The sequence below is a fragment of the Podarcis erhardii genome (genome assembly GCF_964252035.2).
Source record: "Podarcis erhardii genome assembly, chromosome: 9".
Taxonomy (NCBI): domain Eukaryota; kingdom Metazoa; phylum Chordata; class Lepidosauria; order Squamata; family Lacertidae; genus Podarcis; species Podarcis erhardii.
Genome location: NC_138512.1, coordinates 28,970,113 through 28,995,280, shown reverse-complemented (window position 1 = coordinate 28,995,280; position 25,168 = coordinate 28,970,113). Strand labels below are relative to the sequence as shown.

The 25,168-nt window shown below is 39.4% G+C and overlaps 1 protein-coding gene and 1 long non-coding RNA gene across 3 annotated transcripts in view; one reads left to right on the top strand and one right to left on the bottom strand.

Annotated features, from left to right (window-relative positions):
* LOC309349684 overlaps positions 1 to 25,168 on the top strand; it is an 89,288-nt gene that overhangs the window by 2,757 nt on the left and 61,363 nt on the right. The window lies entirely within an intron of this gene.
* Positions 388 to 25,057, bottom strand: PDLIM3 (PDZ and LIM domain 3). 2 transcript variants are annotated; one of them, XM_081875914.1, is made up of 8 exons: positions 24,644 to 25,052; positions 16,910 to 17,061; positions 14,679 to 14,763; positions 8,973 to 9,040; positions 4,671 to 4,934; positions 3,071 to 3,201; positions 1,525 to 1,636; positions 389 to 953 (listed from the first exon to the last, which is right to left on the bottom strand). In XM_081875914.1, the coding sequence occupies exons 1-8, from the start codon at positions 24,734 to 24,736 to the stop codon at positions 764 to 766; spliced, it is 1,095 nt and encodes a 364-aa protein (XP_081732040.1). In that variant the 5' UTR covers positions 24,737 to 25,052; the 3' UTR covers positions 389 to 763. The 2 variants fall into 2 exon arrangements, with proteins under 2 accessions (XP_081732041.1, XP_081732040.1); XM_081875915.1 differs by lacking the exons at positions 4,671 to 4,934; positions 8,973 to 9,040 and adding an exon at positions 9,725 to 9,912 and having other exon boundaries at positions 388 to 953; positions 24,644 to 25,057.

Below are 25,168 nucleotides of genomic sequence, written 5' to 3'. Positions count from 1 at the left end.
AGAACATTACAATAACAATGCCTTAGGGAGATAAAGTAGGCTACAGTCTTAACATTAAGGTATATATACAATTTTCATACTAGCCATCACCTGCCAACAGTTTTGCACTTGACTTCTCTAGACACGAGCTTAAATTTATTTTATCACAGAGTTTTCTTCCAAAAATGTATGAGGTTGAAGTTATTTTGCCCTATGCAGATGCAACAACTGCTAATTTGAGACATCTGCCTCTGTTTCACTCCTCTTTAAAAACTTGTGATATTTGCCACCACTGCTTCTACCACCACAAGTCATATTTCTTCAGACATTATATTCCTGAATGTGTCTTCCCACTTCCACTGGATATGAAGGTAACAAACACCTGGGGAGTAAATGCTGCTGCAGAACATGTATTTTTTTAAAAAAGCCATTTAATTGCACTTGTACAGAGAAACAGAGGTACATTTTAAAAATACAGTATGGTTCTCTCACTGTAGATTACTCATAGTATTATACATGAAGTCAATTTGCAAAGGATCTTAATATAGCATGTCAGTTTTATAACTCATTGGATTACACTGGCAGCCATAGTGATAATGTTTTGGGAAATAATCCCATAGATACCAACATGGGCTACAAGAATGATCATCCTTCTCTCAACTTCTCCATCCTGTCTCCCTCCCTGTTTTAAAAAGCAGAATGCTGGATTGCCTTCAGTCGTATTGCTGCTGTAAGCGGATAGTGCCTTATGTGAGCATGCAGGTATTTGTGTCTCTCCGGACAGCTAAGCCTTGGGATAAACAGTGACGGCTTCATATCCCTCTGGGGGCCTCATACGAGCTCGTGCATGAGCTTCACAGTATAATTGCCCCTCCACAAAGAAGTAGCCTTTCTGCTTCAGGTTGAGGTTGCAGTCAGAGCACACGAAACATTCAGGATGCCTGTACTTATCACGTGCCTTCACCACTGTGCCACTGTAGATCAAAGAAAGGGGGGGGGGGTAAAAATAAAAGAAGTTAAAGTTCAATTATGAATATACAAAATCGGGTTTCTTAAAAATAAAAAATAAAAATAAAATATACCTAGATGCCTGCAAGCCAAAATTTGACTGATGAAAACCACTAAGTAAATTTCAGATACCCTCACCTCTGCAGCTCCTGATCATATGCTGTTACAGCCAATCTGTACAGCATCTGTTAGGCACCCTGCTGAGGTTGAATTTCAGTGGGAGCTAAGAAGAGCATGTAAAATCAAGAAGCTTCGCCAACATTTCTTTTAGAGCAACACAGGCCATGCAGACTTTATTTATAGCATTGTCCCAAACCTTATGTAACCTTTTAAAAATATATGCTGCACCAACAAAATAAAACAAAATGCATAAAAATGTGTAATTAAAAAATAGCTCTATAAAGAGGTATGAATGCTTTGAATTTTGTTTAACTTGATGAAAGAGAAATCACAGATACCCACCCACCACTAGATTGATGTGAACTTTTCCAAAGACCTATGCCATGAATCAATTAGAACTAAAATAAAATATCTTACACAATTCCATTTCCACACTTGTCACACAAGGGCACCTTTGGCACACTTCCCCCAGCAGCAGGTACCTTCGTTACTGGTGCTTTCACACTCCTTATAGCAGGGGCCCGACCATCTGGAGAAAAAGAAAAAGATGCCACTTTTGTTTACAGGACAGGACAGAGCTCAAGGCTTCTTCTAAGTGTCTTGGGTTAAATGCAATTTAGACGGAGAAAATGGCGTAGGAGAAAAATTATTAAAAATACTCCCTTAGTGTCACATTCTCATCTGCAAAGTTACTAGATGAGATTGCTAATTAGTATTAAAACAAAAAACAAAAAACACACCAAAAAACAACAACAAGGGATTGCCTAACAAAACACATGAAGTTTGATTATTATTTTAACCACCCAAATTCTCTGGCATAATATTGGTGATTTCCTCAATTTTTAAGCTGTTTTTAAAAAAGAAGTTCACTAATTATATGCAGGTGCCATGTCCATAGCCTCTCTCCCTTAGGCACATTCCAATAAACACTAGGGGGCAATCCTCATTCAACACAATTGGATTTACTTCTGAGTTATGGGACTGCTCAGTAAGTTAGGGGATTCCATTTAATTAAGCAATAGATATATGCTGCTACTTTTATCTCCCTCTCTCATTTTTACTGTGAACACATGGTCTGCATATGTTTAACTCTCTTGGTTAACATTTGATATTGGTATCACTGTGCATGTTCCAGTTAGGCTTTACTTTATTTAGTGCCTTTCTTCCATTATGGAACTCAAGGTTTACAGTTCTCTATTTGAATGGCTATCAGGGGACAGCCCACTCGTTGAAGGAATATTTTATTTGAAGTGCACTCCAATCCAAGTCTCCCATCTCTGTAAGAAGAGAGAACAGCAACCTTGAAGTTTCCTATCAACAGGTTGAGTAGGCACACAGGTCACCTGGTCACAGTGTTTCCCACATAATGAGAAGTATCTTACGTCTAGCTAAATTATTGTAATTCTTTCTTAATTCACATCTGTATATGCTAATCATGGCATGCAAATTTTATGCAAGCTTGTGCCCTTTTTTGGTGATGTCTTCCTTCTTTTTTGACAATGTGTAAGTGATGTCCTGAGTTGCCTCCTGTTAAGTAATTAACAAGCCCAAAACCTGCTCAGCTTCAGCACAGTGGCTGCATCCAGAGGCGCTGTCTTGCATGCAAGATTGGGGGCTGGCATACATCATGTGTGAGTCATGTGCCTGGCACACGATGCATGTGCAATGTTGCACCAGCAGGAGGAGGCCGAGTGCAGCACAGTTTAGTGCTTGGCTCCTCCTGAGCATAGGAGAGGTAGTTGCATTGTGCAGCTTCCTTTCTCAAGCTCAGGAGGAGGCAGCCACTGAACTGTGTCGTGCTCAGCCTCCACCCTCTCAATATCGAGGGGGCCTGGCCCCCTGCCAGCATATATTAAGGGGGCTGAAGAAACCTCTGCCCCTAGGAGGTGACGTGCCTGGCTGCATCATAGAAATGTAATGCAATGTAAGTGAAGAGAGATGCCGTACAAAAATGGCAACTAACCAGATTCATCAGAGACCATGTCTTGGAGAATCTTAAAGGAACCGGACTGACGTGGCTTACTCGATCCTTGCTGATCATCATGTAGCAGCCTATAGACATCAGACTGGGGCACTGCAGCTGGTACTGGGTCACTGAAAAATCAATGAGCTGTATGAGATAGTTAACCAGTAAATGTTCACTATAATTAAATTGTTTAAAACAAAAGTGGAAGGCACAGAACTGAATGAAGTCAGATAATGTTCCATTCTAGCAATGTGGAAAAGAAAATCTACACAGAGAACAAATATAAAGCTCAGAAAATGAAGTTTACCAGTTTCCAAAGGAAATTAAAGCTTAATCACTTTAGATTTAACTCTTGATTTCTAATAATCATCTTATAGGCAACTAGAGCATCCCACAAGAAGGGTTAAAGCTTCTATTAGTTACCAGACACAAAATACCCCTAGGGAATAATATGGCATTTCCAAGTTCAAACTTGGTGAAAATGAACCCCATCAACAAAAACAACTCAAAGCTTTTTTTTACTGGAATGGTTCCCAAAAGCATGCTTGCCACTACTTGTAATATGATAAATAAATATTTAGTCCAGGAGTGCAGTATGGGTAAAGTCAGTTCACTTAATGAACACCCCAGGGAATCACTGTCCAGAAAATGTAGCTACTTTGTGAGTGCACACAAAATTCTAAAAGTTTAGAGATGCCCAATTTCCAGCAGATTAGCAGGACAATTGCTATATACTTTAATGTAAATGTAATTTATACATAGGGGAATTTATCTGAATGTCTCATTTCCTGTTGACATCAATTATGGGACTCTTGTGACTGTTTACAAGCTGAGTGCATATAGATTGAGATTTCTTATCAAGTCTCTAGTTGTCAAACTATCACAAAGTAGGAGCTAGACACATAAGGGGAGCTACATACCCATATCAAAGTAACATTTACACAAATTGTATAAAGTTATATAAAAACTTAACCAAACTTAAAACTCTTCATTTCCCTAGGAAGTCACAATATTTTCTTTCAAGCATTTGTCCAGTTACAGATAGGTAGCCGTGTTGGTCTGCCATGGTCAAAACAAAATAAAAAAATTCCTTCCAGTAGCACCTTAAAGACCAACTGAGTTAGTTCTAGGTATGAGCTTTCGTGTGCATGCACACGAAAGCTCATACCTAGAACTAACTCAGTTGGTCTTTAAGGTGCTACTGGAAGGAATTTTTTTATTTTGTTTTAAGCATTTGTCCCTAATTTAAACACAAGTTAGAATGCATAAAATTTTCACAAACCTAAAAACATTTATATGAAACCTAACCAAACTTTTTTAATCTCCCTGGCATGACACAGTGGTTCTAATAATTCTCAATTTAGGCTACATTTTGTCCAACTGCACATCTTCCATAGAACATTTTCACCAAGGTGGCAGTCTTTATCCCACTGAAATTGATGACTAAATAGGCATTGACTTTCAGAATTTCACATTGACTTTCAAATTGGCATGGTTTAGATATATTTAAAAGCCTTAACGACTAATGAAGCAACAATAATGGCAGCACTATCCATGCCTTAGAAATAAGCTAACCATACATTGTGGCTTGGATTACCTTATCGGGGTGGCTTCCCCCAGTGCTGTAGAAACCTGCCCCTGCAGTGTTTCCATAATATTGTCATCTGAATACAATTGCATAGGTGTGTTAAACTGAGCATGTACAATCTTGACACCAGGCAGTTCCATTTCTAAAGGAATGTTGGGGGCCATCTTAGCTGCAGCTTTCAATTCGGTAGGACAGATAGTGCTAACAGTGCTAACTGAAGAGGGTGTGCTACGTCCGCTGCCGCCGTCAATACCGGAAGGAGTACTGCAAACACTGTGCCAAAAACCAGTACACAAAAATACGTGATGCAAACCAGAGAGGAAAAGAAGATGAATAACAGGGAGCAGAAGTATTCTCCAGAGTGACAAAAGCACCCAAAATAATCAAATGCAAGAAAAACACATTTTATGAAACACAACTTTTGTGTGTTTTTCAACTGAGTATAATCTGCCATAATTTTAAAGAGATCACAACTATTATGCAAAACTTATAAGTTTTATAGTTCATCAAATGTTTGTTTGTCTCATACTACCTCCTTCAGCACATAATTACATCAAGGATGGCACAGGTTAATGGCCAGATTCGAACAGTAAATCAGAATCAGAAGAAATTTTGGAAGTTAAAATTTCTCTTGCCAATCGTATGTATAAAATAACAACTTCGTGAGATAATACTGATATTTCCAGTACTGTGCCAATGCATAACTATGATGCTTTCACAGCATTGCAACAGCACTAGTGGAATCTGTTTCCTAAGAACACATTGAGGTAATGGCACCACAAGTCATCCCAAGCACCAGTATGCTAATACAGCAGGTCTGAAGATCTGTTAATTATTTAGTCTTTGATGCCGCAGAAATAATCAGATGTGTCAGATTTTCTTCTTGCATTTGTTTTGGATTACAAAAGCATGCATTCTTTGTCAGTTTTTAATTTAGAGTCCTCAATTTTAAATATTCAATGGTCCAAGACACAAACTACATAGACTAGGACTGTATTAGCAGTTGACCACATATTTTTTTTCTTGGTTCAGAATTGCTATGTGACACAAATCTCACTGTGGTAGGAAAAGCTGTGCCTTCTTTACCCATTTAAAAGCCATTGGAACATTACCAATAGAATCAACAAATGAGAAGCTGAGGCAAAACACAAAAGGGAATGCCTAGTAGTATGAACAGGAAAGACTCAAGTTGCTCCTAATGTATTTATTATATATTGTTATTATTTTATAAATTTCTATGTACAAATTCAGATATATGTGGGGTGGACTACTTGAGTCTAATTCGAATGGGATGGGGAGTGGATTACTAGCTAAATACCCGGTAATGCTCAGTTGTGGACAAGCCCTATAATAGTTATATGGCATGATCTGCCTCCTAAGCATGGTTTACTAAGACAGATAGAAACCCCCTTGATCACCTACAGTTCATTTAAAATGGGAGCTTAGGGGTAACTTTGAATATTGCAGGAGGCAATTGGCAAGAAATAAATGGGCAACTTGTACATTTCTCCCATGGTGAGATGCCCATGGGGTGCCCATAGTAGGGAATGAGAGGTGTGTAAGTGCCCTTTTTAGTTGTTAGACGGAAACTGTGGGGAGTGAACAGACAGTTCAGCTGCACATCCTCTATTGCCAACACTAACGTTTCTTAAGATATGTGAAACTACTCTAAGGATGTGGACTTATTTAGCAGAAATATAACAAAAATAATAAAGTTTTAATTCTGGATAAACATGCTGTAGGACTAATATGTAAATACTACAGTAGCATAATCCTACTAAACATATTACGTCAGAAAGAAATTATACTCTGCATGTGTGCAAAAGACTGCAGCCTTACAGAACAATCCCATGCCTCTTTCAAAAGTAAGCCCCACTGATTTCAGTGCATATTACTGCCTTTCAGACTGTTAGGGTGTAAAATTATTGGACTGGAACCTTAACGTCCCAAATTTGGTGAACATTCACAATGCCAAATTTTGGGAACATTGAAACCAGATTTCTGATTCACCACTTTTAGTGACTGATGGCAATCACATGTAGATTATTTGCTGCATCTACTGATAGCTCTTTGAGTTTTCAGACATTCACGATATTCATTATTTGTCATCTTTCACTGAATTTCAGGTCACAAATATTACTGTCACAAATATTTTAAAGAGGGAAATATCACCCACAGCTAAATGGCAGCTTTGTCTACATCATGGATCCTTTTTCATTGAACTAACTTCCCTCAAGGATGCCATGTGGAATTTAAGTAGGACCATGTTGTCAACTGCCTTAAGAAAAGTGCATTCCTTACCATCAAAGGCAAGACAAAGAATTCCAGAAGAGCTGCACATGTGCCAAAGCAAGTAAGAAACTTTACAGTTGCCAGATCACTCAAGCTAAATATCCATACAAGGGGATAGCCATACAGCCACACATCGTTACTCAGAAATAAAACCAGGATCCATGTTTGGAAAGCATGAGCAAAGCTTGTCAATAATGATGCTGTTAACTCCAGAAGCTGAAGTGCACTGTTAACAGCCAGGTATTGTTAGAAGCAATAGGGCACTGCTCACGAGTGCTGCAGAAAGAGGAGGAGTGCATTTAGCAAAATATTTCAGATGCCCACCAGTTGATATTTTATGTTGCTATGTAAACTCAAAAATTATGCTCAGCATGGAACTATACTCTGCAACACAACACAACTTATTCTTACAACACAACTCGGGAGATTGGCGAGGGAGGCCTTAGCTATTGCCTGTTGCCGCTGGTCCTAGGGCATACGAGGTACTGCCCCAACAACCTCAGACTGATCTCAGCCAGTCTCCCTCTGCCTGCCTTGATAATAATTTTTATTAGTTTTCAATTACAATCCAATAATAGCTTCATTATAACAATACCAATTTATACTACACTTACCAATACCAATCGTTCAAATAACGAATTATATAATTGAGATAAGGTGGCGCCCCGCATGCTAGAATTGATGGTTTGATGATTTTCTTTATTTCTGTGTTCCAAAATCTAATAATTTCAATTACATTCTGGTCATAATAATAATCCCTTATACAGCAACTGTAATATTAATAACTTCTATTCATGTTGACACATTAAATGTTTTATAAAACTATAAGTGAGGCACTCTGCCTGCCTTCTTGCCTACAAAAAGTCAGAAGGTGGTTCCATCTGTCGTCATATCTCGCTCCACCTGATGTTGGTCTTCTGGACTTCTGCCCAGCAGTCCAATTGTGCACCAGCCCCTGCCCTGCAATTAGTGCTTCAGCACTAGGAGTGGTGATGTGCATGCCAGCTTCTGTGGTGGCACCCTGGCTTTGAAACTCCCTGTCCCTTGAAATTCAGTTGGCACTTACTCTAAAAAGCTCAAAACATAGCTTTTTTATCTAGACTTGGGGGAATGGTCACTGACATTTAGTAACTTATTTTGCTTTTATTGTGTTTTTAATGGTACGTATGGATGTGAACTGTATTTTACTGAATTTAACTGCTACCCACCCCTAAGATTTTCAGATGAAAGGTGATGTGTAAAACAATCTAACCAAATAAACAAAATAGTATCATTTGCCTATGAAATAGAAAATGAGAGTATCGATGTGTAATTTGTTAATGACACATTAACTGCAAAATGGTCAGCTCCCTGCAGGACATAAACATATGTAGCTCTCCATTTTCAACCCTCAAGTCGCATCCTCCATTGAAGAATTGTATAAGAATCATCATTAAGCATTCCATAAAGGACAGATACATCCCTATCAAACTATCCCTGCTCTATTTCATCAGAGTGCCATCTTGTTCTTATCCACTGGCGTCCTTGGATGTACACTGGCCTTAGCCTGTGGAGGTTCCATATGAGGTCCTTCCCTCCTTTCTCATTCTCCCTTCTAGCCCAACATTATAGTGTTGTTGTAGTTTGTTTGTATGTATGTTACTACATATTTTAAAGCCCTGTAAGTAATGTTACGTGTGATATTTCAGTTTTGATCTCTGTAATGAACCAAACAATTCTCTGATGTAGGTTCAGCTGAAATTAACCTGATTTGCAGGCACATTACTGCTTGGCAGATTGTTGTGACTTTGATCAATAATTGCACAAAAAATGTGCCCTTTCACTACTATTCTCCATGACAAATGAAACAGGCGTTTCTTTTGGCATTTGATGGCATTTGATCTCAGATTTATAGGTGCTGCAAAGCAAGCGTTTATTCATTAGAAGGCTTTACAACATACTGAAATAGCATTGTTACTGTTTTCATTAAAAAACAAAACACCATGCACCCAGTTACAGATTACACAGAGAAGTTATAACCTGCTTGGGCCTGAGACTATGAAAGGTTTGGGCCGAATGTTATGCTTGTGTTCAAAGTAGCCCAAGTCCTGGAGAAGAAGAAGAAAAGGAAATACAGGGTTGTTGTTGTTTTTAACTTAAGCAAGCATATTTGCTTCCAGAAAAGATTAGTTAACATACATGTTGTAAATTATTGAGTTGTAAGTTATATAGTAGTAACATTAATACATCTGATGTTATTGTGAGAAAAAGAGAACAATAGGAACAATCAAGCCAAAGTTAACTTTTTAGGCTACAAGCCTAAGCTCACGTACTTTGGAATATGTCCCATTGAACACAGTGGGACTTACATATGTGTACACATAGGATGAGGCTGCACACCATTTTTATATATATTGCCTGTTGCAATCAATAAGACTTGCAGCCTGATCCTATCCATGTTTACTCAGAAGTAAGTCAAACCAATGGGGCTTGCTCCTGTGTGCATCTTGTGTGTGCATGCACATAGGATGTGCCTTCAGTATTTAGCTTTGGCTGGAATGTGCGTAATAATAATAATGTCTTGTGTAGCCAACCCCCTGAAAGAGAAATGTCTATAATATTGGTCTTGCTTATTTGAAGATTCATTTTAGAGGTAAATTTTTTGAATAACATTTTGTATATTTTGAGCATCAGGAAAGAAAGAAAAAAGAATAGCAAGAGCTGGACTTGAGACCATGAAGCCAGTTAAAAAGATGTTGCAGCAAAAGACCATCTTAGAGTATCTTACTTACTTTGCAGGTGAATTGGGGATAAGGCCCCGCAGCTGTCCATGAAGAGCATCATGTATATTGCCAGATGAATACAGCCCAATGGGAGAGTTATAGGCAGAGCTCACCACCTGTCTTTTGTTATCGAGATTTGCTGCTGCAACAAAAGGCTGGGCCCTTCTGTTGTGAGCTGTACCAATGGGCTTGAATTCCTGTGCACAACAGGCAGACAAAATACACAAAGCTACAATGCACATTAAAGCCAATAACAAGCACAATTGGCAATGCTGCTACTTATTAATAAAACGCATCTTGCTGCAAACCACTAAGCAAGCATCCTGTGTTTCACCATAGAAAATATATGGAGGAGTATAGGGAGGATATATACTTATAGACAATAACATGTCATTGCTAATTTCTGTAGAAGAAACTGTAAATTTGGCTGTGCAGCTAAGTATGGCTGTAATTAGATATTACATAAGAGGTGCAGTCAGTATTAGCAGCCACTGTGCCCTCTGTCTTCCCCAGTAACTTTTAGTAATCCCAATATGAGTCAACTCACATTGTCATTGAAGTTTATTTGTCCCTGCAAATTGCATCCAATAAAGGGACATGGTATTGGCAAAACTCTGCATTACACATGTAATGACATAGTTTGGATTGCTAGACGTTATCAGGGATTGGGGAGGGGGTTCTTTGTCTCAGATTAAATAACAGAAACCTGCAATCCTATGCATATTTAATTTGGGAGTAGGTCCCCTTTAAATCAGTAGGATTTATGTCAGAGTAAACATGTTTCAGATTAAACTGTGAAAGGATACTTTCAGTCAGTCTTGGACATGGATAGCTTGCCCTGGCCACAAGGCATTGGTAACTTTAAGACTTCGATTATTGCAGTGCTCTCTGTGGAGTCAACATTGGGCCCAGTCTGGAAGCTCCAGCTGGTGCAAAATGCTGCAGCTGGATTGCTAGTAGGGCCAAACTACCACCAGCACATGACTCTAGTGCTTAAAAGCTTGCACTGGCTATCCATATATTACTGGGCCAGGTTCAAGGTTCTTGTATTAATTACTGCAGGATATTTATAGCTGTCAAATCAAAAATTCATGTTTTTCTAGCTAGGCACATAATAGGGGCTGAAGCTCATAGAGTTTCCCTTCGGTTCTTACTAGAGAGGACTATGATATCACTTCCCTTTTGTGTCCTGACAGGAAGAGGTATAACTTAGTATGCTCCTCCCTTCCTGGGCACACCTTTTTTTCTTATAATACCTGTAACCTCCAGCTCAGACTCTATCTCTAAGCTACACTTTAATGTCTCTTAGTAACTTAAATAGCATTTTAAGCCTGCCTACATTTTGCTGCTGTAACTGCTGTTCTTGAAGATGTAGACTGAGTGAGTAAATGTTATTTTAACTTTTCCAGAAAACCTATTGTGTGGTTATTATTTGAGGGGGAGGAAAAGGTGGGTAATATCAGGAAAATCCAGCCTGCCTTAAAGCACCCTGGTTTATTAATGTTAAAAGGCTAAAACTAGCTTATACAAGCTCCCTTTTAAGTGGCAAAGGAATGGCACTCTGCTGAACTCAACAATGTGAGGAAGGATAAAATCTAATAAACATATCCTCTCCTAGCCTCTAATCAAATCTCAACAATTGCAAGACAACAATTGGGGTCAGATATTTTAAGGACCACTGGTTCCTTATATCCCTGCCTAATTGCTGAGATATTTGGGGGAGTCACTGTTAGTGATCCCCCATAGCTCACATGCACAGTTCATAGCTATGCATTCAGTACTGTGGGTCCAATTCTTTGGAATATGCTCCTCGCTGGGATCAAACAGTCCGCCTCTCTGTTTAACTTCTGGTACTTCTTATTTTAGCAGGCATTTTAATGCTAAGATTTTCTGATTTTATGTTTTAACCAGATTTGTGCTTATTGAATTTTTTGTAACCTTATTGTTTACCACTTAGAGGCTACTGTTGAAACAATCCTAATAATAATTTGCAGGAGGGATTCAAGCACATTTCAGGAAATTTAGGTTTGTGCAATTAGTGTGGATCAAAGTACTCTAGCACAACAAAGCCATAAAAAAAAAAATCTGACTTTTTCAGTTTGGAAAGTGATAGGTAAATAGCATGGAATAAGCAAATGATTCACAGGAAGATGTATAAACACACTGTAAGCAAATCAAGATGAATTCTCTTTGTTGTATATCATGGGTAGGCAAACTTAGGTCTGGGTCCGGATCTGGCTCAATCGCCTTCTAAATCCGGCCCGCAGACGGTCCGGGAATCAGCGTGTTTTTACATGAGTAGAATGTGTCCTTTTATTTAAAATGCATCTCTGGGTTATTTGTGGGGCATTGGAATTCATATGTTTTTCCCCAAAATAGAATCCATCCCCCCACAAGCTCTGAGGGACAGTGGACTGGCCCCCTGCTGAAAAAGTTTGCTGACCCCTGTTGTATATCCTCCCACAAACACATCAGAACAAATGCTCTATAAAGACCAGATATAATCTACGGTAATTTCTGCATAAGCTTTGTGCAAGCAAGTCAAGATTTATGCTAAATAAATAAGCTGTCTGGCAGAGCCCACAGCAATTTTTGAAATGAAAAGGCTAAATAACCATTTAAATTTTTTAAAATGCATCTATTTTCCACATGTACTAACGTCTAGGCATATTTGCTTGAAAAGTCTCACAGCCACAAATCAGCTTAACCTTCAGTAAAAAGGACATGGACACATAATAGGTATATATATGTGTGTGTGTGCGCGTGCTAGATCAGTGTTCTAAAAGTAGACAAGACTAAACTGAAAAAGACCCAGCATATAAGCAAACACCCTAGTGTGGAGTTCTAAATAGAATTCTTCCAATATCACTGAAGTCAAAGGACAAAAGTGCCACTGAAACAAAAAACCTAGATCTACAACCTACTTAAGTGAGGCTATTCACTTGCTTGAGTCATTTTGGTTGATTTAGTAAACTAATCTTTAAATAGTGTGGGCACACCTGGCATTGAAATATATTGTAAACTCAGCCACGTGTTTCATCTGTGCACATTCTGTAGCTAGAAGCAAATGCAGCAAACCCATAGCATGCCATATTTAGCACATCAGCATCCTAACAATAAAATCTGCAGTTGTATTTTTTTATTCAAACACCCACCCTTTGTCCATATAGCTGAGAAAATATGCTTAAAAATATGTGGGAAATACTTGTTAATATCTCAAAAGCCAGACAGGTTGAGCAAGATTTCCACTTGTTTGGTATATCAACCTAATGGGATGGTTGATAAATGCAAAGGTTTATGCTATCAGTGGGGCTTACTTCCAAGTAAATGTGCTTGTGGAATCAAGGTGCATTTCTAAGAATGCAAGTAAATCCTATATAGTCAGAAACCATGTTATATGTAAATTAGCTTTGATAAATATATCATCAACTAGTTTTTAACTGGGATTAGTTTACAGTTGGAAGTGCATAAAGAGTACATATTATAACAACATCATGTTTGTAATGTCTTACTGTAAAAGTATATCATTGCAGCAATGATTTTGAGTTAATTTTAGTTTCTAGAAATATCACCATGTGCACAAAGTGTAAATGGCAAAGCAAGCAACAGAAAAAATAACAGTCCAGCTTTTGCATTTATCATATGAATAAACCTCTAAAATTTGTCTGATTTGTCTGATAAATTCACTGAGAACTCAAGACCAAATTTAAATAGTAATCACTGCACATAATTTATAAGTCCCAACAAAGCTGTTAGGGGCATAATTACACAGATAGCTCTAAATGGTGGACATCTTTTGAATTTTACAAGCATCAGAAGAGTATTTTCAAAGAAACCAGTTGGCCTATTTATCAGGATGGCATTGTATAGGTTAAAATGTGTGGTTTGAAAAGACCATTTTCAGCATTGTAAAATGAATTCAGTATTTTTGATTTTGACATATTTTTTTACTGAGATTTCAAACAATGCAGTATTTCTATTATGCGTGCCTTAGTTTCCAAATATTATTACTATTCAAGCTCACAGTGTGGTGTGCCCCTAACAGATATCACAAGTTACTTCAGATCAGTTCATCTAGAATAATGGCTACCCAAATGGGTAATCCGTTTAGTGTCACACACTAACTAACCATAAGCATGCATTGTTAAGAAAGTTACATCAGTGTTACATCCAGGATGGTTGTAAATCAACTAGGCTGAGAATACAGTAGAGGGTTTCTGCCTGACCAAGGAAGATAAGACTCCCTCAGAATTCTGAGACTTAAAAATTTCAATTTGGGGACACACCCACATTATACATTTAAAGTACTACTATACCACTAACAGTCATGGCTTCTCCCAAATAATTCTGGCAATTGTAGCTTGTTAAGGCTGCTGAGAATTGTTAGGAGACCCCTGTTCTCCCCACAGAGCTACAATTCCCAGTGTGGTTTAACAATAAGTCCCTCTTCCCAGGAAACTCTGGGAATTGTAGCCCTGTGAGGGCAGGGGGTCACCGAACAATTCTCAGCTCCCTTAACAAACTACAATTCATAGAATTCTCTGGGAGAAGCCATGGCTGTTCAAGTGATATACAGTAATAGTGCTTTAAATATATGGTGCGGATGTGGCCTGGGTTAAGACAGTAGACTTATTTGGATTAGGTGTGATACTCAGGTGAGTGAGGATGGGTAAATTTAACCAGGGGTCCTTGGGGCCTTTCCCTAGAAGCTGTTTTCAGTGTCGGGACTTGGCTCTGGAACATGTGAAGTATTAAGAATTTAATGGCTCAAGATCATGTCCAGAACAGATGTAAGAATCTTACAGCTTCCAATGGTTTTTCATACAAAAGTATAGGGATGTACTGCTTTAAGATATCTTATGCTTAACAGGAGGTTAACTAGACGTTGGGAAACATAATAAAGATGTAAGTAAGCTGCTGCAAAATACAATGGGAATGCTGCTGATTTAAAGTGATTTGCTACCTGTGGTTCAGCTTCCAAGTTTACTTTGAATGGATGTGGACTACCATCTTCTGTTATTTGCGGAGACCACATTCTTGTTTCTGCCCTGTAGGGTGAAAAATGAAGAATCCTTAATATAGCACATCTGCATTCAATGTGTTATGCAATCCCAAAGCCCCCAAAGCTTTTGTCTCCCTTTTATCACAACATGAAAATCTATCTTTTAAATAAGTTAACTGTTTATTTGTATATTAAATATTACATGAAAAGTAGACAATACTGAATTGGTAACTAAAGAAAAATAGGACAGTGGTCCTTTAGTTTTTGTTGAGTAGGGAAAATTTCAGATAATGCTTGTAAGCTTACTTGTGGCAAAAGAAAGATAAGAGGAATTGTGAAAGTCTAAGGATGCTTCCAAATGGGGGTTTAATACAGTGGTACCTCGGGTTAAGTACGTAATTCGTTCCAAAGGTCCGTACTTAACCTGAAACTGTTCTTAACCTGAAGCACCACTTTAGCTAATGGGGCCTCCTGCTGCTGCTGTGCCGCCGGAGCACAATTTCTGTTCTCATCCTGAAGCAAAGTTCTTAACCTGAAGCAATATTTCTGGGTTAATGGAGTCTGTAACCTGAAGCGTATGTAACCCAAGGTACCACTGTATTGCAAATGCGTCATTGGCAACAAGTTGTCAACTTAACCAAATTATCTCAGACAGGGTAAATCTAAATTAAATGTGGGTGGGATGCAAGCTGGCATTTTGAAGTCAATGTGTATGGATGCTGTGAAAAACTTTGCCTAAGCAGCACTGATCCCCCAATAAATACCTATCTGGGAGCACCCCATAGCAATACAGGCAGGAGTGACTTTCTGGGTGGGGTGGAGCCACTATACCAGCTTCCTAGCAGATGGACTGCTGTTGCTTACTCAGAGGGAGAAGAGGGGAGAGGCAGTGGGGATGTTGGCACTAATCTGCTGGTGTGTTTGCACCACACCAACCTCCCCACTGCCTTGTCCCTCCCAGTAAGCAACAGCAACACACCTACCAGGAAGCCAGCAAAGTGGCTGCGTCCCAACTGGTGAGCCACTTCTGAATCCAAAGTGTTTGTTTTTAAACCAAACATAAAATGGATACAATCAACCTGTTTTGGGTTTTTTTTTTAAAGAAAAGGCTGTGCTTGGTAAGAATGTGTACAGTGGAAAAGCTGAAGCATGTAAGGACAATGGTAACATCAAGAATAGAATGGGTGGGCTATATCTTACAATGCAAACTTTTGCCCTTTACTTCAAATTGAGCTGGGATTTAGAATTTGGTTGCTTTGGTGTCTGTGAGAAGAAGCAATGCCCCAAGTTTCCATGGACAATAGCATACTGGAATTTGAACCAGCAGCCTTGGGCCTGGAGACAACTTTCCTTATACCTCAGAGTCATACTCCCTTGCTGAATTCCTTGTTATCTTATCCAGCTACTGTCTCCAGCTTCTGCAGTCTCACACTCCTCTTGTTGAGTCCTGCAGGGCCCTGGCTAACTAAACATTGCCCAATCCAATTCCAGCTCACTCTTGAGCAGCAGGTTATTCTGTGCTCATGCTTTCTCCCTTTCCTTACTTTGCTTGCTTCTGCCTGATTGGCCCCTTGACTAGCATTTATTGCTCTCAAATCACCCACTGATGGGTGGCCTGGGAGAAAGCCTCATTCCATTGTGTGCCTTCCCTTCAAGGTCAAACTGAGTACTATTTTGTTTCGAACCTGTAAGGAGCAGTGCTGTTTATCAGTGGGACTATTTAGTAGAAAACAGTCTGAGAAGCTGCATAAGATATATTACACCAAGGGAAACAGGACTAGGAATTGTCATGGTAATCTTGCCACATTATCATGCCAAGAACATCTAAATCTAGGATGTTGGGCCCAGAAATCTATTGGATCCATGACTATGAATGTTTGTAATCATCAGATAATGGCAAACTTTAATTTAGATGGGAAACATTGAATCCATTACAGTGGTACCTCGGGTTAAGAACTTAATTCGTTCTGGAGGTCCGTTCTTAACCTGAAACTGTTCTTAACCTGAGGTACCACTTTAGCTAATGGGGCCTTCCGCTGCTGCTGCGCCACCACAGCACGATTTCTGTTCTCATCCTGAAGCAAAGTTCTTAACCCGAGGTACTATTTCTGGGTTAGTGGAGTCTGTAAGCTGAAGTGTCTGTAACCCAAGGTACCACTGTATTGTACTCCAAGCATATGGCGAAATCTTACCTCTCAATTTTCAGACAGAGCTGGTGTGACGCTGCTTTAATTCTCTCTTGTGCATCATTGTGAGTCATGTTCTCTGTGCCATAGCCATCAATAGCTATAATGATGTCACCAGGGCACAAATTGGCTTGTGAAGCTTTGCTTCCTGGAGTGATCTGAAAGAAACACAATATGTTTCTTTTAAATGATAAGTAGACCTGTTTCCACCTAAGAAGTTGTATTGATTTCAGTGCAACTTATTTTGACACAAATAAGGGAGGTGGTGGAACTTTACTTAATTTCAAGTATGAGCTGTAGTTGATCTGTGACTCATTGTGACAGGCATGTAAGCATTAGCTTCTATTTTTTATTATTATTTTGGTGCTAGCTGATATTTTAGCATTTATTCATTTATTTATTTCATAAAATTTATACACTGTTGATTATAGAAAAAAACAAAGCTGTTTACAAAAAAAAACCTCAATAAAATTATACGGCAATAGTTTAAAACATGTGAAGAGTTAAAATACTAAAACAAGCTTATGTTCAGAAGAGTTTTGGCGCTGCCAGTGAGGACAGACAACTGTCATCTACATTATGTTGCATGACATTGAATGTGCAGCAAGGGACCATGAGTCAACAAGTCTATCTTCAATGGTAATATAGATTTCTCAGTGTTTTATAGGAATTATAATGCCATTGTTTAGCAGTATGGCTGTATAAAACAGAAACTTGCTCTCTAATATTTTCATTATTTGCTTTGCATATGGATGGGGTGATGATGGTTGGCACACAGGTTATATAATTTGTTGTGCTTTATCCAGTTTTATGCATGTAACAGGTTTTGTGGTTGGCTTAATACTTTTGAAATTTGTCATAATTACAAAATAGAGGAAATAGCAAACATTGCTCACTCAAGTCTGGTGTGGGTGATGGTTGCGGCCTGGCAACCTTGGGACTAGTTTCTGCCATGAACCACTCCTTCCTATTGGTTTCTACACCTCTCCTTGTGAAAGAGAATGTTAAACTGTGCAAGCCTTTTCTAGAAGGCTGAAGAATTCCAGAAATACTTCTCTCTTCAAAAAATACCAGACATGAAGTATGTCTGATACAGAGTTTAGCAAGTGATATATTGGCTTGAGCAAATGCTAAGGGTTTTGGAAGTTCCAGACCTGATATCCTCCTCAGCACATTCCAGTGTTGCACAGTGGTAAGAGTGTCAGGCTAGAAGCTGGGAGTCCAGGGTTTAAATCTCCACTTAGCCATGGAGTCCACTGGGTGACCTTGAGCCAATCACTATTTCTCAGTCTTACCTACCACACAGGGCTGTTGTGAGGATAAAATGGAGAGGAGGAGAAGCATGTACACCACCTTGAACTCTTTGGTGGAAAGGTGGGATTATAATTGTAGCAAGAAATAAAAATTTCAGACAACTGAAAAGGTTTCCAAACTTTTGTGGCATTGTCACAAAGTGACCAAACAGAGAATATAGTCTCACTTTGGGGATTTATTTTTTTAAATTATAATTTTGCCATTGAGAACACTTAGGGGTAATTTCTGGTATGTTGCAGTTTCAGTACAATGCCATGCACAGCACAGGGCATTTAGAAATCTCATCTGGTGCAGCCTTCCCTAGAATGTACCAGTTAACACTTCAGATAGGAAATTCCTTGTCTACATAATTTGCCCCTCGTATGTGAAAAGCTAGTGTGACTGAAAAAGCTTCTGATGTGCTAAAAAATTTTATGCATACCCATGTTGGATTTCTACCTGTCATGCCATTAGTGCTCACCAGCCCTACTAGGGAATAAAAGTTGTCTGCCTTACTAATGTGTGGTTCTTACTGATGTGTGTATCCTGGTTCTCAAAAGAGAGAGAGAGCTGTTGCTTGGAAGCATCATTGCTTGATAAAGCTTTTTTTGTGAAACATGACAATATTGTAATCTACTTGTCAATTGCCTAATCTGTAAATCCAGCTTCTCACAGTTATTAGACAAGGAAATATTTTGCTTCTTGCATTGATGTGCTTAACTGTCTCTTAGCATGCTTTGATTAATCCACAAACTGCTCTTTTTGCCTTAGTTGCATTTATTTTGGTGGCCTTCAAGCAAGCAGTGCAGTATGTTGACGATTGGGCTGCAGTTCAATCCACTTCTATACTTAGCTTGTCTGGATTATCTGCCCTGAGGTTTTACATTTGCTTGAAACCTTCCAGAGGGTTGTCTTACTGTATTTGGTTTGGGTAACCACAGATAGCTTTTTGATTATGACATCACTTCTCTAGATAAACAGGTGGTAGTAGCCCCTTCTGTCTCTCCCTTGTGAAGTCTTTACCTGATTGACTAGGCTACTCTGTTTTGCTATGGTCTGTTTAAAACTCTACGCTACTAGAAAATCAATTCCAAAAAGATTTATTGCTTAATTTGAAAGCTATTTTTGAATGATCATGCTGTCTTGTCACAAATTGATGGGAAATTGGCATAGCTAAAGAATTTTTTTAAAAAAATATGTACATCTTCATCTTGAAAAACATAGATCTGTCCTGTATCATTTTCCTAAGGATTCAGTACAATTTTCTTTAAATGATAGCCTGAGCCACTAGGAAATAAGTCCCTCATCCGTAAATACCTTTACTTTGAAAAGTCCAATAAGTCGTCATTAAAAGCTCCCGATAGTGAAAAGTTAAAACTGTACAATGTATGGTAGACACTATTGCCTTGATGCAATTATTCTTTGAAGGTGTGGCTCCCTTTAATGTGTACAACATGGGGAACCTGCAGCCCTCCAGATGTTGTTGAGCTATAACTTCAGTCAGCACCCACAGTGTAGCCAAAGACCTGGAATGACAGGAACTGCATCTTCTGAAGGGCTGCAGGTTCCTTGTCCATGGTATACATGGATCCCATTCAATCTTCAGGTGTTCCAGCACTCACTTCGAATAAGGGTTCAGTTCTGGATGTGCAAAGGGATGCTCACACAGAGCTTGTTCCTTCCATTGAAGTGTATAGGGAAAGTCTGATTATCCAGGCGCTCAACTTCATTTACTGGTATTTGGAGTGCATGCAGACATTCAACCTGAGATAATTGTATTCTTAAAACTGTAACTGTGGCTGTGTTCACACTTCCATTTACTGTGCACTTACTGTGTTTCCACTGTTCAGTTTTAAATTTGTGTTCACACAGTGTTATAAAAAATGCATATGTATCCTGTACTTTGTTATAAAATGCTACGGTTTGGTGTTTTGTTTCTCAAACAAAATAATTTGACTCCCATGTATATTTCCTATGGTTTGCACATGGATAGTTCAAGATACCCTCAAGCCAGTTACCTTAAAAATGGTTAACCTAAGCTGCTTTCATAGAATCATAGAATCATAGAATCATAGAGTTGGAAGAGACCACAAGGGCCATCGAGTCCAACCCCCTGCCAAGCAGGAAACACCATCAGAGCACTCCTGACATATGGTTGTCAAGCCTCTGCTTAAAGACCTCCAAAGAAGGAGACTCCACCACACACCTTGGCAGCAAATTCCACTGTCGAACAGCTCTTACTGTCAGGAAGTTCTTCCTAATGTTTAGGTGGAATCTTCTTTCTTGTAGTTTGGAACCATTGCTCCGTGTCCGCTTCTCTGGAGCAGCAGAAAACAACCTTTCTCCCTCCTCTATGTGACATCCTTTTATATATTTGAACATGGCTATCATATCACCCCTTAACCTCCTCTTCTCCAGGCTAAACATGCCCAGCTCCCTTAGCCGTTCTTCATAAGGCATCGTTTCCAGGCCTTTGACCATTTTGGTTGCCCTCCTCTGGACACGTTCCAGTTTGTCAGTGTCCTTCTTGAACTGTGGTGCCCAGAACTGGACACAGTACTCCAGGTGAGGTCTGACCAGAGCAGAATAGAATACAATAGAATACAATAGAATGCTTTAGGGCCATTGATTTTAGAACTTGCTCTGATAAATCCATATCTTTTGGATCAAGGAGTTAAGGTTTTATTGAACTGATTTAAAGTATTCCGGGGCTTGGGCCCGCACTTTAGAGATCCATTTCTAAATACTGAACTGTTACATATAAATGAGAAAAAGAATCAAAGTAGTTGACATATGTTAACATCAAACAGATATACCAGTAAAACTCAAGGCATCCGTCTTCACATTTGTCTTTTTATGTAAACACGCCTTGCAGTGCGGAGCAGTAGGCCTTGAAACAGACAGTTAATGAGTCTTGTTCAGCAGCTCCCAAAGCTACTTGTCTCACAGTGACTCAGATAATACCAAACAATTTACTTCTCAGTAATTAGGTATAAATGCAGCTCCTCTTTTGTTAATAGAACTTTAAACTTGACTGAGCTTATTGTAAACAAATGCAGGCAAGAAGCCTAGCGTTACTAAAATACTTTTCTTGAGAGATAATGGAAAGTCCTTCCCTCTTATAATGCCATAAAAGGCAATAGGAGTCCAAAAACTCCACAGTGTCTTCTATTGTTTTTAAGCTCAGACATTGTTTCCCTTTCTCCAGTGTGTCTATGTCAGATGCCATAAGCATGCACCACATCAGCTTACATGTGCTTTGTGCATTTTATGAAGGTTAAACACTCAGAGTGCATGGAGTTCTGGTGAAACAAACTACTCTTTGTTTACGGTACTAGCTAGCTGTGTTGGTTTTTCTTTAAGTGCCTAAATTTAGTACCTTAACTCTAACAAGAGTTCTCATTTGAAATACTGTTAAGTCAGCAATAATTCTTCAACTCCTTACACTGGCATTTTTTATTTGTGTAGTTGTACTTTTTCAATCAGACAACAAATTTGAGAGGATAATACGTTTAGATATTCTCATTCTGCAAGGAATACTAGCTGTATCTGTAGCATCCAGTGAAACTGAAGTTGTTTGTAAAATAGTGATATTGAAAGTATATATCATGGAATTTTTAACACTTAAAGGTCACAATCTGCTCTGTAAGGCTACGATCCAGTGCGTAGTTATTTGTGAGTAATCATCACTGAATGCAATGGGAATCTATTATGAGTAAGCCAACAAAGGGCTGTACTGTTAATCACTTTTCAAAAATCTATTAATGTCAGTTAAGGATGTGACTGTCATTTCAATTGACCTCAGTGAGATTTAAACTACTTTGTTTTAGCAGGAGCATTTTTATTTTTGTTATTTATTTCAAATATTTATCTTATCTTTCAGTCCATAGAGGTCTTCAAGGTTGTGGCCAATTAATTCTACTTGTGCATGCAGTAAAATGCATGCAGTAAAATGAAATACATGAGAGAGGTGCTGAAATCACAGTTCTTGCATAAGGCATTGGCACTGACTTTATTTGATCAGCATTATAAAGTAATGGAAAATGCAGAAATGTAAATTCCAAAATTAGGTCTCAGTTTTTGTCCACAATGTCAACATTCCACATCCTTGTGCATGCTGCCTCAGGATAAATATATGGAGTGGCTGTGCATGTTTGGGCAAAAATGTATATCAATCTGGATGGCTCAACAAGGATTTATGCTCCTGTAAAGGACGTTGTGTACAGATGGCGTGGCCTTGAAATAGTTTGTTGCTAATGAATCAATCCTAAAACTATATCACCTCTTTGCTGATTTTTGAGGTCAGCAAAGTAACCCCAACTGATTCCGTATGAAGACTCTGAGTTAGCATTGTAATATACATGTTAAGTTGCTCCTAGATGAACTCAATAAAATTACTAACCTGATTTGCTTTTGGGAAGTATATCCCACTTGTCAACAAGTTCCCAGTTACAAACCAACAGGGTGAGTGTGTAATCATTTTGAAAAATATCTGAAGATAGCATTCAGAAATGTCTACATTTGATCCTTCAGTTGTCCCCTTATTAGGCACAACTAATTACATCATTACCCCACTCTCCCCGTGAACTCTCATTATGCTGATTTTGTGTGAACTTACCCTAAATGTGAAAATGAATATGTATAGCTCCTTTCCCCAAGAAGGTATCCTGCAATGACCGCTCCCCACTTAAAACGGGGGGCGCCTTTTGCGTGGACGCGTGCAGCCCTGGATCTGGAGTGGCCCCATCAGCATAGGCTTTGCCTTCCCTCAGGTGGGATACCTGGAGGTCCCCGCCTACCCCAGCGAGTTGTCCAATCCCACCTGGGGGAAGTGTTGCCAGGGAAACCAGGCCAGGTAAGGGGAGGGTTTACCTGCCCACACAATAGAGGGTGGATCTTAATTGTTAATCCTCACTTGGCTCCAGAGCTTCTGCAAATTCCTTTTGTACAACTTAGTTAAACTAGTTAACTGACACCCAGCTGTGTTGTTGTATGGAGATGCACATCTGGAGTGGCTTGAGGAGGTGATGAAATGGAAAAGCAGTGGGCTAGAAAAGGATTCTGCCCCCTTGATTCTCTACCTCAAATTTCTGACTCCTTGAGTTTCTTTTCACTAGAATAAGTAGCATAAGGGTTTCAGTTGAAGAGTTTGCATGATGTTCCGTTCTTTATATATGCCATCTTTGTGCTTGAACAGGGAAGACAACATCCTTTTTAATTTTCAAGTTATCATATGCACATTAGAGTTCCAGTTAGGTGAAGTGAAGTGGGTGGCTGTGTACCTCTCAATTTGAAAGCAAAACAGCACAACCAAAAATAAGGAGGTGGTTTCTATAAACTTGATGGAGCCTTGGGTAGATTGAAGTATGCAAGTTTGTAAATTAAAAGAAAACCCCCAAAATGGTCCAAGAAGAACCTGTGAGTTTCCAGGACATACAGAATATGATACTAGTTGAGCCTATATGGAGAAAGCAAGAACAGACACATCTTATTTCATCAGAGATTGAAGTTCTAGGTTCACATTAATGCTATGGTTAGGAACTCCTGTATTTGCTGTTACATTTTGCTTTTTTTGAGGCGGAAACTCAAGTATGCAAAAAAATGAATTTATCCATTGCTTTCTACAGGTTTCTCTCATTTCTGTCCACAGGGGAGGTGGGAGGAAGGCTCTGAAAGCAGTGGAGGGGTGAATAATCAAGATATTACAGGAGGAAGCAAAGGAAAAGAAGACACATTCTCCAGTTCCTTAGTCTCCAAACCCCGACTCCCCTTCATGTAGAAACAAAATGCTCAAGTTTGGGGCTGGCAGTCAGACCCAAGCTTAAGCTCTCTAGCAGCATTTATGGGGAGCGGGCAGGGGTGGAAAAGGTGTACTCCCACCTTCTCCTAAGCAGTTCTATAAATGCCCTGTTCCAGGTTGTCTGAAGCTAAGCGGTGGGGGGTGGGGGCACTGCACTGCAAAATTCTGTTGCAAATTTGGCCCTATTCCAAATCCCACTGGATTCAATGGGGTCACAGGTAAGCGGATTACAGGACTGCAGTCCAGTGAATCCTGTGTCCCCTTACCTGAGAGTGATTCCATTGAATTGAGTGGTTTTCTTCTTCTAAAGAGACATATCTAGGATTGCACTGGTAACCATTCATGTGGTTGGGTAGATGAATACTACATCAGAGTAAGGGGTGCATGGGAAGAAATAGCAGTGTCAAGTCTGCTCACTCTTCTTGACAAGCATATTAAAAGAAACCCTTCAACCATTGATTGCACAGTGCAAAATTAACAACCACCTGTGTTGTGTTCTTTAAAAATACAAAGCATTCAGCAAAGCATGTCTTGTCTGAGGATGAGCAAGACACCATCACCTCCTGCAGACTCCACACTTCCACAACTTCAAGGATGCCATTGTAAGAAAAAGAAAAGAAAAGAAAAGAAAAGGGAAAAGGACATACCCTGGATATGATTAACGGCTGCTTAAAATCTATCCCTCCTGTCAGCCTGAAGCCCCAAGGCGCCGGTCCTGGGAGGACAACGTTCTGTGGCATTTTTCAGCAATTTTCTGAGGGTATCTTTAATGGTTCCCTTTTCTTCTTCCTCCTCCCTAGATCTCTGTAAGAAAGGGTTCCTGTCAGCTTAGCGGTGGTTCCCTGGACTGAGCAGTAGAGCCTCTCTCCAGCTCGCCTCAGAAGTTTTTGCTTTCCAGCTGCTGTATATCACCCCTTTATCTCTGCTCCTCAGTGACGTCAGCAGTCCCAGGCTGCCTCCACTCAGAGGGGGGAGCAGTACCAACTTTGGTAAACTAAAACCTGGACACTGCTCTGTGGACTTTACAACTCCCAAGCAGCTTATTAGCTGTTTCCCAGGAGTCTCCCAAGCCTGCACTCAGTGGCGCTTCGGGTTACAGCCTCCTGTTGGCCTCTTAAAACTGGCCGGCTTCCTTTTTGATGATGTGGTGATTGAATTGTGCATCTCTTGAC